The following is an 11,825-nucleotide window of genomic DNA, read 5'->3' as shown; positions in this document are numbered from 1 at the left end:
ACAGTTGGCCAGAGGAGGCTGTGGCTGCCCCATCCCTGGCAGTGTCAAAGGCCGGGTGGGATGGGGCTTGGAGCAGCCTGCTCTAGGGGAAGGTGTCCCTGCCTGTGGCAGGGGTTGGAGCTGGAGGAGCTTTAAGTTCCCTTTCAACCCAAACGAGTCTGAGATTCTAGGACTCTGTAATCTGGAGCAGGGCACGACCAAGAGCCCCTCAGAAAGGTCTGGAGTTTGTATCGGTGTCCCAGCCAAGGCGCTGCGCTTTTTGACGCTGCATGAGGGTCGATGGGCTTCTCCTGGTCCTCTTCAACAAATCCCCACCAAGTGTTTGGGAGGAAGCTGGCTCAGGTGGAAAACGATCTCCCGCAGCCGCGGGAGGGCAGCAGCTCCCGTAAGCAGAGCGGGGCTGGGTGGAGAAGAAAAGAGGCACCAAAACAACTTTTAAAGCCCAGCTCCTGGGGCAGAGTCCCCAGCTCCGTCTCACCCTCCCAAACCACCATCCCCTCTCGCATGGGGCGAATGTGGGGCTGCGGTTCTCATACAGCACCTTCAGGTCACAACCTCCAGCATCATCAGGCACACGCACCAGCTCGTTTTCCGATGCCCGACGTTCCTGTGTGCTGGGTCATCCTGCCCCAGGGTTGGGTCGTTACTGTCCCCAACCCGACACCTCGTGGGTGCATCCCAGGGCTCCAGAGAAACAGCCCTTCTTTCCCATTTGCATCCCAGCTCCCCGAGTGCCTCAGTTTCCCCATCTCTGAGTTGGACCTGCAGCAGAACAACGGGTTTATCAAACCCCTCCAGGAGGCACCCACAAGCAGCTCTGGTGTTTCAGGGGGGACAATTCCTGTGCAGGTCCCTCTACTTGCTCAGTAGAGGAGGAATTTCTGAGGACACAATACAAGTGAGAAGAAAATGAGGTCCAAATCATCTGACCTTAACCTGAACTTCCCTCCCTTGGTGATGTCCAAGTTTACACCCAAACTACTGGTGTCACCAGCTTCGGTTCTTGGCTGGATCTCACCCAGCTCCCGGTTGTTTGAGCAGAAATACTCCTATTTGCAGCAGTGAGGAGCTGGGAACCCTCACCTTGCTCTATCTCCCGTTAAACCCTGGGGCTCCGACGCTTTCCTGCAAGAGTTAATGAAAGGAAGGAGCGAGCAAGATTTTGCAAGGAATTAAACCCCGGCAAAAGAGCCTATGGGAAAGAGCCTGTGACCAGCCCCAGGGCTGTAGGTCACCAGCGCTGTGTGCGCTCACTGCCAGCGTTTATTAGGTCCTTGACGGAGCTGAGAGAGCAAAGCAAAGCGAAGCAAAGCGAAGCATGAGGAGCCGCCGGCAGCGCGGGCGGGGGCACAAACCGGCTCCGAAGTGAGTGACGAGCCAGCGCCGCTTCCTCCGGCCGGCCCCGCTCGCCGTGTGTCACACACCCAGACCCATGATTCATCTCCTGGGCTGCTCAAAGCCTCCCGAGCTGCTCCCCATCGCTCACGGTGGGGCCGGTCCACGCAGCCCCCCACGCTCGGCGCTTGGAGGACGAGATGGGAAAGCTGAGCGTGGCTCTCGGGATCATCGCGCTCTGCGCTGCGGGAGCCTGGGGTAGGTTCGGTAGCGCTGCCGCTTGCTTCAAGCCGGGTCATTCAGTGACCGTGTTGCCTCTTATTCCCCCGAATCCCAGGACCTTTTCATTGGGAAATCGCTCCGAGGGGGAAGCGGGCAGCCTGAGGCTGCTCAAGCCGGTTGGGGTTTGGATGGGTCGGGGCCAGGCGGGTTTCCCAAAGGTGTTGTAGGATCAAAACACGGTTTGGTGAGTTATTTCCACGCTGGGTGCGGCAAGTTTCTGCTCTGTACCTACGCTGTGCTTGGCTCCGGGTAAGGGTTTGTAATGGGAGCACCAGGGTGTGACTTGGGCTCCGTCCTTCCTAAACAGACAATGCAAGGGGAGAGTTTGCAGGGCAGGTTAGGCGCCGTGTCCGTGTTGGTTTAAGGGCATGGGGTGCCTTTATGTCTTGTGTTCTTTTTCTTCGTGCTATTCTGGTGCTTTTTACAACTGATTTTTAGGATCAGGTGATTTCAGACAAAGGTAGTTTGTAGTTTTAACAACATTTCCAACGTCTGAAGCGTGGAGAAGAGCTGAGAAAAGCATTTTCTCTCCTCCCCAGGTGTGTTTCCAGGGCACAAAGTAAATCCTGCAACTGTAAAATAGTGTTTTCAGCTCCTGATTTATAAATGAGTCCCTTTGTTTTCGAGGCCAGACTCGAGGGGGTTTGGGGCAACATTGTTCTGGCTAAAGAATTCCAGACTTTGGTGAATTCCCAGGAACAGCCTAAGGCTCTGATCTGCTGCTGGAGTGAGCTGTCATCAGAACAGGACATAGGATAACAACCTATTATGGTTCTAGAGGTGCAGTCTGGGGCTGTGCAGGTGATCTCTCTGGTCTTGTGCATCAGTGCCTGTAACAAGCTCAGCTCAGTTTGGACCATTCCTTCCTCGGGATGATGCTTGCAGACAGGGAGAGGTTCAGAGAAAAGCCACAGCCCCAGGATGGCGTGGGCAGAGCAGCCAAAAAAGCCTAAATCCTTATCGCTGAGTCAAGCAGAAGGGCCAGAGAGGATGTCAGGATGGTTTGTATCTTTATCGAGCTCTCTGAATGATGATTATCAAGTTTGCTGTGTGCACATTCTTGCTCAAATTGGCAGAGGGAGGAAAAACAGAGCATGTGGCTGGCTCATGTGGTACATCGAGGAGGTTACTTGGAGTGCAGCTTGGCGGCTGAGTAAGCTTCTCCAGCCAGGGAAGGGTGATGCTGAGCCACAGATGTCTGGGGGGTATTTCAAGTGCATCATTTCACATCGCTGCCCAGTGGTTCCCATCCTGCCCAGTTCATCTCCCATTTCCCTATATTTTATGTGCTAGGATTTCTTTTTGTTTACAAAGCCTGAGTCTTTAGGATCAGATCGTTATAAGAGACCAACTGCTTTTGTAGTACTTGGGGTTATGAGTTTTTATGGCTGGAAAAACAAATCCCCCCAAATGAAAAGCTGTGCTGGGGTCTTGTAACCTGCTCACAGCTTGAGAAGCACTGCTTGGGAAGCTCCAGGACCAAACCTGGAGGCGGCTCAAGCTGCAGCATCCTCCTCCTCTCTCCTTCCACCTGTGCTGTTGCTCCTACATCACCGCAGGTCCCCATTTCCCACTTGCCCCACACAGGCAGAGCTGGAAATGCCAAAATAGAGACACTTCCCCACAGTGAGAGGCTGAGGCTGCCTGCGCACAGCAGGAACAGCCACATCTGGATGGTAAGAACCGTGCTGTGCTAACACCACTGCCACGGGGGGATTTTGGCCCCTTCCCAGAGGCCAGATTCCCAGGTTGGGAAGGGTCCTCCATCCCTGGGCACATGTCTCAGCCATGGGGCAACGGAGACATGGGGACCAGCGGTCTGCATGAGCCTGGGGTAGACAACCCCACAGCCCAAGGGGGCAGGAAGTGACCCCCTGGTCAAAGCCATCCCTGCAGCAGTGACATGGTGACACAATGTGACTGCAGCCTCGGGCAAGGCAGCATCCCTCCTGCAGGGACCCTCTGTGCTGCAGCCCCATCTAAGCCCCTGTGCAGCTCCCCAGCCCCATGGGGCCGCTGCTCTGCCTCGGGGGACAGCCCAGCTTGTGGCCCTCATTCCAGAAAACTGGGGTTAGATCCTCAGCATGGGGGGGGACACACCAGACCAAGGACCCCTGCGCTGTGGGGTGGAAAGGAAACCGCTGGTCCAGCGGCTGCACGCAGGCAGGAGGTAATTGGTACCAAATGCTGGGGAGCAGATGAGCTCTTCAGCCCAAAGGGACAGTCCTGGGGCTCATTATCCCAGAGCTCAGGTTTCACAGCATGAGGAGGAGAAGCGGAGGCAGACACAAGCCTGGAAATCCTCCACATCGTGTTTCAGCCCAGCCTGGTCTCACCAAGACCAGGGTTAACACTGCACAGGGGAAACTGAGGCACACAGCAGCTGAGGGACTCGGCTCAAGTCATAGGGGAAACCTGCCTGGGACAGGATTTGGACCAGTGCATCTCATCCTAGGCCAAGCTCAAACCCACCCCACCCCGAGGGAACAAACCCCACAGTGGCAGTAAGTAGTGTGGACCAGGAGCAATGCTGGTGATACTGGGTGCTACAACCCTGCCCCTGACACAGCCGCTACAGGGAGGGATGTAATGGAAAGCAAGGAAGCTCCTGGCACAGGGCATCTCTACCTGGCACCTCAGCTCCTATCCCATGGTGCTGGTCCAGGTCCCAAAGCATCAGGGCTCCCCAGGGACCTGCAGTTCCGGTGCTGTCCCCGCTGTTGGGGTGCGTGTCTTTGGGGTTAATCCTCTGAGCCTGTCCCCGAGGGCTGCCAGGGCAATGCCAGGGCACAGCCCAAATCCAAGGCACATGTCCCAGTGCTGGGCTGCAGCCACCAGCGCTTGGCAAGGCAGGAGGGATTCCACACTGAGCAGGAGCTGGCAATGCTGAGAGCCCTGTGCCTTACCCCCACCCAGCCCCAGCTTGACATCCTGTAAGCCCAAGGATGTGATACTGCTGCTGATACATCCCTCCGTGTCCTTGGCACACCAGAGATCAGCACGTTGCTCTTTTAGGCAATACTAAATGTAAAATCCTGCCCATCCTCACATGCTGCAGCTGGGATTTTTGTGTGTGGAGAGTTCTGGGAGCAGACACCACCCCAAAGCTGATGCTGAGCTGGGCCGTTGGGGTTTAGCCTTTAGTTTAGTGTGTGGGGACAAGCAGGGAGGTGGCAGAGGTCTCATGGGCCACAGTGGCCATGGGGCACATCCACAAGCAGCCACTGGCCTTGGGGACAGTCACAGCGTGTCCAGCTCAGCCTGTGACACCACCTCACACAGATACACACAAGTGCAACACGTGTGCACACACATATGAACACACGTATGAGCACACGCACACGTATGAACACACATATGAACACACGCATGCCCAGGCTGTTTGCCAACGGGCATGAGCACACGGTGCCGTCACTGTGGCTCTGCCCAAAGACCTGACGACATCGTTTCACCATTTCCTCTCTGCTTTGTGTTGCATTTCCTGTGCTCACAAATGCTGGGAGAGCCCTGGGCAGGGACAGGAGGACACGGGGCAAAGGGGACACCCCAGCACTCGTTCATTGCTGCATGGTCCTGGGCTCCCCACGCTGCAGCATTGCCCTAACCAAGCCCTAAGACTCTGCTTGTGCCCCGGGAGGAAGCGTGATGCCGCCGCAGCAACGTCAGCCTTTGGCCGAGGTGGTCCTGCCTCTGCCGTGACAGGCACTGGAGCCACCCTGGGGCTCCTGCTGGCATTTGGGGTCCCTTCAATCCCCCACACAGACCCGCTGGTCTCTGACCTGCACAAATGGTGCCAGCATCGCCCAAAGTCCCCACTGCTGCTTCCACCAACAGAGCCCAACCTTTGCCCGGGGTATCGGCACCACCACAACCCACCACCAGCACGTTCCTGGACTCCTGCCCTTTTCCTCCCCTCATTTCCTGCATTTGAACCTGGGCCAAGACCAGCTGCTGAGTTTAATGTGTGCACAAGAAAGCACCGACCACACTGGGTCAGGGGCGGTGGGAAAAGGCAGCAGTTCCCCAGCCGCTGGCAGAGCTGCGGGTACCACATTGTGCCCCTGGGAATTCACCCCTGTGCCCCAAAACATCTGCAGGGAGGCACAAAGGGAGATGTCCCCCACTGCAACACATGTGATGCTGAAAGGATGGATGGGGGGGGACCCTTTAAGGAGCCAGCAGGTGGGAAACGATGCTCAGTCCCAGGCAGGATGAAGCCCAGTGGGTACCAGGCTGGGGAGGTGGTTATAAAAGGAGCATGGAGGCAGCCCCTGGGATTTGGGGCTGGGAAAGGGATTAGAGCAGAGGCCTGGTGGGATGGGGGCTGTAGAGTCATGAAGCTGTTGGCTGAGCACTGACACCAGCACACGTGTGGGTGCAGGTTGTAACCACTCTCTGTTTTCCCATTTCAGGGGGTAACATCTGCACCACCCGCGGGGTGAACTCCTGCAAGCAGTGCCTGGCCGTGAGCCCCCTCTGTGCCTGGTGCTCCGCCGAGGTAAGACAGGGATGTGGAGGAAGGGATGAGCCTTTGGGCTGCGGGATGGGTGCTGGTCCCTGTGTTACAGCCACAAGCTTGGTCTCCATCTGTTCCCACCGTGCCTAAATGTGTTTATTGGTTGCATCTGGCTCAGACCACAGCTTGGGACGCACATCGCCAGGCTTGGGCTGCCCATTCCTGCCTTGTCCTGAAAACCTGCCCCTTATCTGGGTGCATTGGCAGGAGCTACATGGAGCTGGCCGGGAAATGCTGATGTTCCCACTGGAAATTCACTTTGTCTGTTAGAAAAGTACATTTAAAACTCAGCTTACTTTTTGTTTGCTTCTTGAAAACCCACTGTAAAGCACAGGCTAAAGGAGCTTAGTTGTATGAAGGGCTGGAAAAGGAAAGAAGCCTGGAGGGAAGAAGGAAAATTACTGATTAGAAGCTAGGGTTTGGGTTTAAAAGAAGGGGAAATGGAAGACAAGGTGCCTGGTTTTGGTTTTTGGTTTTGGGGCTAAAGAGCATGTGAGAGCTGAGTTGTGGCTCTAAAATCAGCCTGTTTAGGTAGGTGAGAGCCTGGATGATTCGCCACGTTCCCTTCCAAAAATGCTGCCCTGGGGTTAGTCCACCGGAACATAAGAGGAGGGAGTTTCCCAACTGGATGGAGCAGCAGCCCCAGGGCAGGGGAGAGGCTGGGACGGGGAGAGGTGACGAAACCTCCTCCTTTGGCGAAGCTTTTCTTCCTTTCTGCTTCTCCATCCATGAAACCCGGCTTCCTCCAGCTGAGATTGTGCCACCGGGACCCGGGGAAAAGCGATCAAAGCTGGAAAACGCTGTTGGATTGTTCCTGCATGGCTCCATGCTTTGGGCTCAGGGCGCATGTGGAGGGGACGCCTCTGCCCATGGGATGCTGTGCCCATGGGATCTTGGGGTGAATAAAGATGCTTGTGCCCCATCTTATCTCCAGCAAGGAGTGGCTCAGAGCATGATAAGGAGCCTCACTCCCTGCTCCAGGGGGGGAACTTCTGCCCGGGCTGGGCTTGTTCCTTCCAGCCGCTGCTCCTGGGCCGTGCCGTGACTCTGCAGTGGGAGCTGTGGTGGTTGGGGCTTGGTTTTCCTCCACATCAGCAAAGGTTCCCAAAAAAGGAAATCTTTCCATTGCTGCTCATGGACAGACGTGACAAGCAGCGAGGGAGCCGCCAGCAGCCGGCCCCTGAGAGCCAGGCTCTGCTCAGCCGCGTTGCCTCCAACATCTGGACCACATTGGCTGAATTTAGCACATGAGGGTTTCTTGTGCGGGTTTGTTTAATTTCCCTGGGGTGGGGAAGGTCTCTGATACTGTTCCCACCCCATCCCCCCTTTGTTTTTAAAGGGAAAGTGTCCCTATTGGTGCTCCTTCTGCTCCTTTCCCACCCACACTGCCTTCCCAAGCAGCCGTTATCAGTTACTCCTGCTCCATCCTGCCTTTGGACAGGAGAAGGATTTCATTGCGGTTTCTTGAGATCACTGATGCAGAGAGAATTGAGTTTTATTTAGTGTTCAGAAAGTTTGACCACTTTTAACAACAGATAGATGTGCCCATCCACTCTCTTTTCCTTTGGGAAATGCCAACCGAGCTGTAACACTGAGATGTGGTTTTAAAATCATTTTGGAGATTATTGGGACACATCTTCCAGTGTCTTGTCCCCTCTGGTTGCCTTGGAGGAAAGGTGGAGGCAAAGGTGGACCAGGGTTTTGTTTTAGAGAAGCTACTGGGAGGTTTTAGCTTAATCTGCTGTGGCACCTCTGCTTTGGGTCCTCTCCTGCAGAGACGCTGATGCTGTATGTGGTTGCCTTGGACATGAAAATGGAGATGCCTTGGGGATGCAGGAATTCCCACAGCCTCCCTGCCCAGCAGGGAGGGAGCTTGGGAACGGAGCTGGCTCTGCCAGCACCCTGCCTGATCCTGCCCTCACTCACAAGGGATGCAGGCAGCAATCCATCATCAGCTTTCCCATCCTGGAGGGAGCTTGAGCAGATGCTGAAATCTTCTTCCCTGCAGTGGGATGGGATGCCCAAAGCAGGAGCTGGAGCTGGGGAGCACCTCAGCCAAGGACCACTGGATCACTGGTGAGGGAGGGGTGGGAACACGTCCCCCATAGCATCTCTGTGACGGGGAGCTGGTGCTGTCAGGGCTGTGCTGATGGGGACGTGGGGTTTGCAGGGTACCAGTGGGCAAAGTCCCTGCACTGTGGGGGTTGTCACCAGCAAGCCAGGGCTGCCTCTGGTTGCTCCTACCTGGGGCTGTGCCCAAGGCTGCAGAGACTGGGGTAAAGAATAGATAGGGGACTGCAAGGTCCTTGTGGCCAAATGCCCCTTTAGGGTTCAGTAGCTTTTACCTTTGCTTTTTGCAGTGGTTTTGTTGCTGGGGAGGCTCCTGTGAGTCCTGGGTCAATCGTAATATTTAGGGCTCCAGGGGAAGGGGTTAAATAGTGTCTCCATGGGAATCTCTAAGCTGGAATGAGGCTGTTAATCCCATAAGGTGCTGTGTGGCCTTTGAGGTCCTGGGAGTTTCCCAGGATCTCCAGATATCACCCAAGAGCCCAGCAATACAGTCACAAGCCTGTGTGCCCAGCCTGCTCTGCACCCGCATGCTTTTCCAGTGATTTCTCCACCTGGGACAGGAATGTAGGTGGTGATTGATGGGATGTGTGTAAACCAGGCACCTCTTCCCGCAGCAGGGAGCCCTGTGGGGTTGGGTGGGTTCAAGGCAGCTACATTAGAGGGATGAGTTGTGCTCTTCTCCGGGAGCGCACTGTCCAGGCAGTGAGGGTGGGAGCAGGAGGCTGCAGGAACACGCCTGCTGATGTATTTGCTGATGCATTTTCTGGCTATCACTTCACACTGTTTCCAGAGGGCTCTCGGCCAGTATAAAACACACACAAGCGTTCCAGGGTTCAGGCAGCCTCGGATGATGTCCTGGATGGGGAACCTCGCCAGCGCTGGGAGGCTGCAGCGCTGGGATCCAGCTGAACCAGCCCCAGCAGGACTTGTGCCACCTCCCTTTACTACAAGGAAAGGCTGCGCTGGTCATCTGCTGTGGGGCTTTGAGTGCAGAACAGTTTGAGCTGTGGCGGGGAGATGAAGAAACTCTTTGGAGGGGAGGGAGGCTCTTGGCAGCATCGAGCTGGGAAAGAAATTCCTCCCATATCTGTCTCCATGAGAAGCCAAAGCGACCGGAGCCCTTCTGAATGTGCCGTGATAAGGGCGAGGAGCCGGGAGCTTTCTAGGAAAGAGGGACATGGCCGGAGCCCCACTGTGACTCCACACTTCGTGCTTCCGGCCCCTGATGGGCATTTGGTGGCTTCTCCCGCAGCCCTTCTGCTCTTCCACTCCTTTTTTGGTTCTCCTCTCTCCCGGCTGGCTCCATCCGGCAGGAAGCTGGAGAGCTCGAGATAAGCCTGCAGTGTTCTCGCACAGGAACGCAGCAGCACCCCATGCGATGGGCTCCCCGCAGCAGCCCTCATCCCTGCTGGCAGTGGGGTTTCTAAGGGCACAGAAAATGAAAGGGGGAGAAGGTGGCTCGTCTTTTGCCAGAGTTGAGGCTGTAACAGAAGTCCCAGTGAGGGAAATTCCTCATTCCCAGCCTGCCATGTTCGCATCCCACCTCACCCTCTTCTGACCACCCCACATAAAGGAGCTTTCCTTTTAGCTTGGCTAAAACCAAACCTGTGGCTCCAGCTGCCAGGAGAGGGGGGTGGGTTTGGGATCTGTTATCCCTTGCTCCTTGGCAGGGCTTGCTGAGCTCTACCGGAGCACAGCAGGCCAAAACCTGCTCTGAACCCCAGCAGGACTTGCTGACCCCTGATCCCCTCCGTCTGACATCTCCCTTCAGCAGAGGCATTGTGCCCCAAGAAGCCTCTTATCCTGGTCTTGCTTTAGGTGTGCTGAAGAAGGAGCTCTCTGGTGGAAAGGGAGGACCTCCTCCTCCTTCTCCTGGTAGAACCATGGGTGTTCCTGGGGGAACCTGGCTCCTGACCATGCGCCTCTCCCGCAGGTCTTGGCACAAGGCTCCCCTCGCTGTGACCTGCGCACCAACCTCCTGGAGAACGGCTGCGGGCACGACTACATCGAGTTCCCCACCAGCAGCGTGACCATCCTGGAGGACAGACCCCTCAGCGACAAGGGCTCGGGGAGCTCCATCACCACTCAGCTGAGCCCCCAGAGAATCCGGCTGAACCTGCGGCCGGGTGAGAGCCCCCAGACCGCTGCGGGAAGGGGACTAACTCAAAGGGCTCAAGCAGTGAGTGAGCCATTGCTGCCTCACTAACCAAGGCTGTCCTGTATCCATGGGGGGCAAGGCCAAGCTGGGAGCTGCACCAAACCCTCCAGGAACATCCCTGATGGGCAGCCGGGCTGTCTGCAAGCTGAACAGTTCTCTTGGCTCAACCCTGCTGTATCCCAAGGGGCAGGGGGGGATACAGCATCTTCAACAACACATGGTCTTATTTTATCAAGCCATTTAGACCTTGGCCACTGCTGCTGCACCCTAAATGCTTTGTGGCAGTCAGCGCATGTCTAACAAGCTGTGGAGCAGCTGGAAGGGTTGGAGTGCCAACAGGGCCCTGTGATTTCCCAGGCTTGTTTCAGCCAGGCAGGCTGGAGACAATTAACTGTGGTGGTTGTTTGCCAGCATGGAGGAGTTTCAAGTGATGCCAAGCAGGAGGCAGAACTAACAGGCATCACTCTCCCAAGGCCACAAAACCAGTTTGGGAACGTGGAGCAAGTGGTGCCATCACCGTGCTCTGTCCCACACGCAGCCCACTCCCTGCCATCCATTCACAGATGACTCTTCCAGTCTCAGCAGGAGCAATGTTGGTTCCTTGTGCTCATTAAAGCCCAGATATCAGTGGCTGATAGCGCAGGGCATCCTGTGCACATTCCTGGGCCTGACCGAGTCCTGACTCAGTATGTCCTGTATGTTCCTGTGTGTCTGAACTGTCCCCAGACGATGGGGACATGTAGCTGCTGTAAGTGGCCCTTGGTTGAAAGATATTTGGCAGGAAGCAGGTAGATGTGCTGCTCTGGAGAAGAACAGATGCAGTAAGCAGTGTTGAAGTCCCTGTTCCTTGGAAGCAGGAGAAGAAAACCCCAGCTTGATATCATCTCTGCCCAACCAAGGCTTGGCATGAGTCACTGGCCTCAACTCATGAATCAAGACCAAATGTTGAAGGGTTTAAGTAGGACAGGTCACAGCCCAAGACCCACAAGCTCAGTCCTGGTTTTAGCCCAACAAGGAGAAACAGATGCTCTCTGAGCACAAAGTTGGGCTCCCTGACTGTGTGGTGACTACGTGGAGGAGCTGGGAGGAGCCAGGAGAAGAGGGAGGAGACAGGGATGGGGAAGGCCCCGGGAGATGCTCAGAGCTCTTGGTTGCTCAGGGAAGTCCGAAGCAGCCGTGCAGTGCCCTGAAAATCCCTGTATCTGCTGCCCACAGGCTGAGTCTCTCACTCACTCCATCCAGCATGTGTTGGTCGGGCTATTCATGCAGCCTGGGGGGGTTCAGCTCTGAGCAGGAGGCTCTGCTCATGTCCTGGTTATGAGAGGTTGGAGAACAGGACCCGTAAGCACGTTTGCCATCTCCAAGGTGCACACCATAGCTCCGTGCGAGCACACTGCCCAAAGGACTTTGCCCCTTTGTGTCTAAGTGTGATGTTTTTCTCCCAGAAGCTTTAAACCATCTCCT

General features: G+C 55.9%; 1 protein-coding gene across 1 annotated transcript in view; it reads left to right on the top strand.

The window, feature by feature from the left end:
• Nucleotides 1–1,535: 1,535 nt before the first annotated feature.
• The window catches only part of ITGB3 (integrin, beta 3 (platelet glycoprotein IIIa, antigen CD61)), a gene marked incomplete at its 3' end in the record, with an annotated part of 16,385 nt that continues 6,095 nt past the window's right edge, over nucleotides 1,536–11,825 (top strand). Inside the window, exons 1-3 of the mRNA XM_010021205.1 lie at nucleotides 1,536–1,593; nucleotides 6,030–6,115; nucleotides 10,137–10,329. Coding sequence (XP_010019507.1) covers nucleotides 1,536–1,593; nucleotides 6,030–6,115; nucleotides 10,137–10,329 — 337 coding nt within the window. The remainder of the gene's footprint in view (nucleotides 1,594–6,029; nucleotides 6,116–10,136; nucleotides 10,330–11,825) is intronic.

The sequence above is a fragment of the Nestor notabilis genome, unplaced genomic scaffold (assembly GCF_000696875.1).
Source record: "Nestor notabilis isolate BGI_N333 unplaced genomic scaffold, ASM69687v1 scaffold21250, whole genome shotgun sequence".
Classification (NCBI taxonomy): domain Eukaryota; kingdom Metazoa; phylum Chordata; class Aves; order Psittaciformes; family Psittacidae; genus Nestor; species Nestor notabilis.
Note: the sequence above shows the minus strand (reverse complement) of the source record. Positions and strands in the feature narration are given on the sequence as shown.